This window comes from Citrus clementina, unplaced genomic scaffold (genome assembly GCF_000493195.1).
Source record: "Citrus clementina cultivar Clemenules unplaced genomic scaffold, Citrus_clementina_v1.0 scaffold_3, whole genome shotgun sequence".
NCBI lineage: Eukaryota > Viridiplantae > Streptophyta > Magnoliopsida > Sapindales > Rutaceae > Citrus > Citrus x clementina.
The window spans coordinates 42736262-42741431 of NW_006262339.1; the positions used below are offsets into that span (position 1 = coordinate 42736262).

At 42.1% G+C, this 5170-nt stretch overlaps 1 protein-coding gene across 1 annotated transcript; it reads left to right on the forward strand.

The window, feature by feature from the left end:
• The first annotated feature begins 1138 nt into the window (after positions 1 to 1138).
• Positions 1139 to 4538, forward strand: LOC18045829 (FT-interacting protein 1). The gene has a single exon (XM_006443633.2). The coding sequence runs from the start codon at positions 1304 to 1306 to the stop codon at positions 4346 to 4348; it is 3045 nt and encodes a 1014-aa protein (XP_006443696.1). The 5' UTR covers positions 1139 to 1303; the 3' UTR covers positions 4349 to 4538.
• Positions 4539 to 5170: the final 632 nt, after the last annotated feature.

Here is a 5170-nt window from a genome sequence, read left to right on the forward strand (position 1 = left end):
GTAATCGGATATCATCAGCCAGAATCAGAAAGAGAAAACGAGCATGAGCTCGGCATCGGCAATCTATTCAAGGCTAATTACAATAGACAATAGTAAATGTTCGCTGCCGTACTTCAGATTAGCACGAAATACCTCAAATCTGACGCTTCCTATCACATATGGAAGATACATTAAGAAATCTCAATCATTACTCACTTGCCAAATCATAGATTATGATTAAATCTCAGCCGTCCACATTTAAACATTTCTGTGGAGTGTTGCCTGACAAGCTAAGCTCCTTTCCACGGTGTGCGAGTTAATCCAGAAAAACCCGGCTGGGTTTTGACAGGTTGGACTTATTTTAAAATTACAAGAGCAGAGAAACAGGGCCCACATGACTGCCACGTTGCTTACAGTTCGATAACCTTACACGGAGACCGTGTTACACGCGCGTCCAAACTGCGAAGACAAATTATCCTTAAAACATAGAAAACAGCTATGGAGGGAAAGAAATGATTTTTTCGTACACACAAATCACAATATTACTCACAACCTCGGACTTCGAGACCCGTCAAAGAATCAAAACAGTGAAATAAGATAAATATCAGATTCTCTGTAGGATCTTCGCACGCTTACGAGGCTATGGTCACGCGCCTGTGCCTTTTCTACTCCTTTTGCTTAGAGAGTAGCAACATGGCAGCAATATGACAAACGAGCTCGTTTTCAAAGTACCTAGTTGAGTCACGGTCAGACTTTGGTTCCAATGCATACGTTAACTGCCTTGAACTTTATGATTTTTTTTTTTTAAAGTTTCTTCTTTATTATTCCCTAAAATTTAAATCAACTGTTTGGCGACTGAGTACTGAATCTAAATAGCTTCGCGTGCGTACATTACCAACCCCACACAATATTTAGGCGTTGACCCACTTCTGATAGAGGCTATTAACTCAGCTTAAACAATTGGTTAGTACTAAGAATGTTTCTAGTGGGTCCCACGATAATCTGGCTGAAATTGAACTGTCGTTACTTGCAACAAGATTCGTGCGTTGGTTGCACGCTCCAGAACAAACGTGGGACTCGAGAGTATTTGTGAGTTTTGTTATTACCACCAACTCACTTCTCTTCATATGTCTTGTCCTTGCTTTCTTCTGTTGTCACTGTTGCACGCTCTACTGAGTTCTCTGAGCAACTCGCTGCTCTGTTTTCATTCTTTTGCTTCCCTTGAGCCTCCCATCTGTCTCTCACTCTGCATATATTTCTCCTCATATCTCTCTGTCTCTCCCTCCCTCCATTATTATCTCTTTCTTCTTCAAAGAAACCAGCCATGGGCGACAGGAAAGAGAAGCTAGTAGTGGAGGTGATAGCAGCACACAACTTGATGCCTAAAGATGGAGAAGGCTCATCATCCCCGTTTGTAGAAGTTGAGTTTGAGAAGCAAATACTAAGAACCCAAGTGAAGTACAAAGATTTAAACCCAATATGGAACGAGAAGCTTGTGTTTGACGTTCCAGATATCGCGGAGCTGCCTTACAAACACATTGAGGTTAATGTGTTCAACGAGAGAAGGTCAAGCAACAGCAGAAATTTTCTGGGTAAAGTCAGGGCTCCTTGTTCACAACTCTGTAAGAACGAAGGTGAAGCCACTGCTCAGTTGTACACTCTAGAGAAAAGGAGCTTATTTTCTCACATAAGGGGGGAGATAAGCTTGAAGCTTTTCGTGTCTACGACAGAGGAGGTGGTTAAAAAAGGAGGCTTTGTTTCTTCTTTGACTCCGTCCTCTGCGTTTTCTAAGAAGAACAAGAAACTGCAGCAACAGAGTCCTGTTATGCAGGTGCAGCAGCAGCATTTTGGCCATCAAGACATGATGAGCAAGCCAACTCATCAGCAGCAGAGTCAAAATCACGTGAAGCCCATGGAGCCAAACCCGGGTGAGTTAAAGCCTGTTGTGATTACTACTGCTCCTCGTCCAGTCATTCCCGGAGCCAGAGGTGGTCCAACCTCCGGCGGCGGAGGCGGCGGAGGTGGTGGTGGGGTTTACGTTAATGGGTCAGGCGAGTTTTCTTTAAAAGAGACAAGTCCTCATCTTGGTGGTGGTCCTCTCAACAAGGACAAAACTAGTTCTACTTATGATCTTGTTGAGCAAATGCAGTATCTTTATGTTAGAGTCGTGAAAGCTAGAGATATTTCTTTGTTTGGAGGTGGTGAGATTGTAGCTGAAGTGAAACTAGGGAACTACAGAGGAATTACAAAGAGGGTGAGTTCAAATCATTTAGAATGGGACCAAGTCTTTGCATTTTCAAAAGATTGTATACAGTCCTCAGCGGCTGAGATTTTTGTCAAAGAAAGCGACAAAGATGATTTCTTGGGGAGAATTTGGTTTGATTTAAATGAAGTTCCTAGAAGGGTACCTCCTGATAGCCAGCTAGCACCACAATGGTATAGGATGGAAGATAGAAGAGGTGATAGGTCAAAAGGAGGTGAAGTTATGGTCTCAATATGGTTTGGAACTCAGGCTGACGAGGCATTTGCGGAGGCATGGCACTCAAAGGCAGCAAATGTTCATTTTGATGGGCTTTGCTCTCTTAAATCCAAGGTTTATCTGTCACCAAAACTTTGGTATTTGAGAGTCTCGGTTATTGAAGCGCAAGATATTGTTCCTGGGGATAAAGGGTCTGCTATGATGAGGTTTCCGGAGCTTCATGCAAAAGCACAGGTGGGGAATCAATTTTTAAAGACTAGAATTGCAGCGCCTAGTGCAACAAGAAGCTTGTCAAATCCTTGTTGGAATGAGGATTTGTTGTTTGTGGTTGCTGAGCCATTTGAGGATTATCTTTTGATTTCAGTTGAGGACCATGTTGGGCCTGGTAAAGATGAGATCGTGGGTAAGGTTTTGATTCCAGTGAGCACAGTTGAGAGAAGAACTGATGATAAACAAGTGGTATCCCGGTGGTTTAATCTTGAAAACCATTTTGGCAACCAGGGGGAGTCAAAAGTTGTGACAAGATTCGGATCTAGAATTCATCTTAGGGTCTCTCTTGATGGTGGCTACCATGTGCTTGATGAGGCCACACTGTATAGCAGTGATGTGAAGCCAACGGCAAAGCAGTTGTGGAAGCCTCACATTGGTGTGCTTGAAATGGGCATTCTGGGTGCAACAGGGCTTATGCCAATGAAGTTCAAAGAGGGGAAAGGAGGATCTGTTGATGCTTACTGTGTTGCGAAGTATGGCCAGAAATGGGTGAGAACACGAACTGTGGTTGATAGTTTGTCTCCCAAATGGAATGAGCAGTATACTTGGGAAGTTTTTGATCCTTGCACAGTCATCACGGTTGGAGTGTTTGATAACTGCAGCCTTGATAAGAACATAATTAACAACAGTGGTGGTCGTGATTCTCGAATTGGGAAAGTCAGAATCAGGCTGTCTACACTTGAATCTGATCGCGTTTACACTCACTCATATCCACTGCTTATGTTGCATCCTTCAGGTGTGAAAAAAATGGGTGAGCTTCATTTGGCTGTGCGATTTTCCTGTGCTAATCTGGTTAATATGTTGCATATGTACGCAATGCCGTTGCTACCAAAGATGCACTATGTGCACCCTTTGAGCGTGCATCAACTTGAAAGCTTGAGGTACCAAGCTCTGAATGTGGTGTCATCCCGGCTCAACCGAGCAGAGCCACCACTGGGGCGAGAGGTGGTTGAGTATATGCTTGATTATGACTCTCACATGTGGAGCATGAGAAGGAGCAAGGCTAACTTTTTTCGGCTAATGAATGTGATCTCTGGTCTCATAGCAATGGTTCGTTATGCGGAGTCTATGCGCAATTGGCACAAGCCAATATACTCAACCTTGTCTTTGGCATTTTTCTTCTTGCTGGTTCTAATGCCTGAGCTTGTAATCCCTGCCATATTGCTATACTTGTCACTTCTGGGGCTCTGGCGATATAGGTCCAGGTCACGGCACCCTCCTCACATGGATATCAGGCTCTCTCAGGCTGACAGTGTCTTCCCTGATGAATTGGATGAGGAATTTGATTCCTTTCCGACAAGTCGAGGTGCTGACATTGTTCGAATTAGGTATGATAGGCTAAGAAGCGTGGCTGGAAGAATTCAGACCGTGGTTGGAGATATGGCCACACAAGGTGAACGGTTTCAAGCATTAATAAGCTGGAGAGACCCGCGGGCCACATTCTTGTTTGTGATTTTCTGCTTGTTTGCTGCAATTGGGTTTTACGCCGTGCCACTTCGCGTAGTGTTTGCATTGTCGGGGGTGTATGTGCTGAGGCCACCACGGTTCAGAAGCAAATTGCCTTCTCCAGCTTTGAGTTTCTTCCGGAGGTTGCCCTCAAAAGCTGATACCTTGTTGTAGACTGCAGCAGAAGGATAATTTGGATGGATATTTTGGACATATAATGTAAGGTCTAATGCTTAGTACTAATGACTTAGGGATTTAGTCTTCTAGTTTATTTGTCTTGGTATCTTTAGTTTTGTGTGTAGGAGAGACTAGAGAGATCATTGGACAATTTAAGAACAAATTTATGTGTAACCTTGAAGTTCTATCGTGCTATTACTTACTACTATGCTTCTGTCTTCTTTGGTAATTAAAGTAGCTTTGATTATTCGATGGTTTAATTATGTTGCATGGTTTAATTAGTTGGTTTTCTCCAAATTTAGTAATAGGAAAATGAGATTGAATTAAAAGGAAAGAAAAAATTTTGGCTCATCATCAATGATGTTTCTTAAGAGATTTTGCGGGAAACCCAGGTGGGATTTTGCCGGAGTTTAGGAGAATCGATCAAAGCTTGGAAGAGAGGAAGAAACAACTTTCCAAGAAAAAAGGAAGGAATTATGGAAACGCCAATTTGATGTGCTTAATTCTAATCAGCTGTGCATTCATGATCAAATTAAAGTGATAGAGCTTCACTACGCTGTTCTTTTGAGCAAAGAATATGAATGATCAAATTACAACTTTCATTTAGCACAACATTTTATTTTTAATGTCGTGTAATGTGTATTTGGCTGCAGAAACCAGAAGGAATTTATTTTACTATTTTTTTTTTTACTGTAACAATTGACGGAACGGGATTGCAGAAGCGGGTAAATAAATATTAGATATCATTTCAGTATTGAACTAAGAGAGATTTTGATAGATAATACGAAAGAAATTTTAGAAAAGATTTTTCTTTTTAGT

Coding starts and splice junctions, on each gene's coding strand:
- LOC18045829 (XM_006443633.2), top strand. CDS start 1,304: ATGGGCGACAGGAAAGAGAAGCTAGTAGTGGAGGTGATAGCAGCACAC.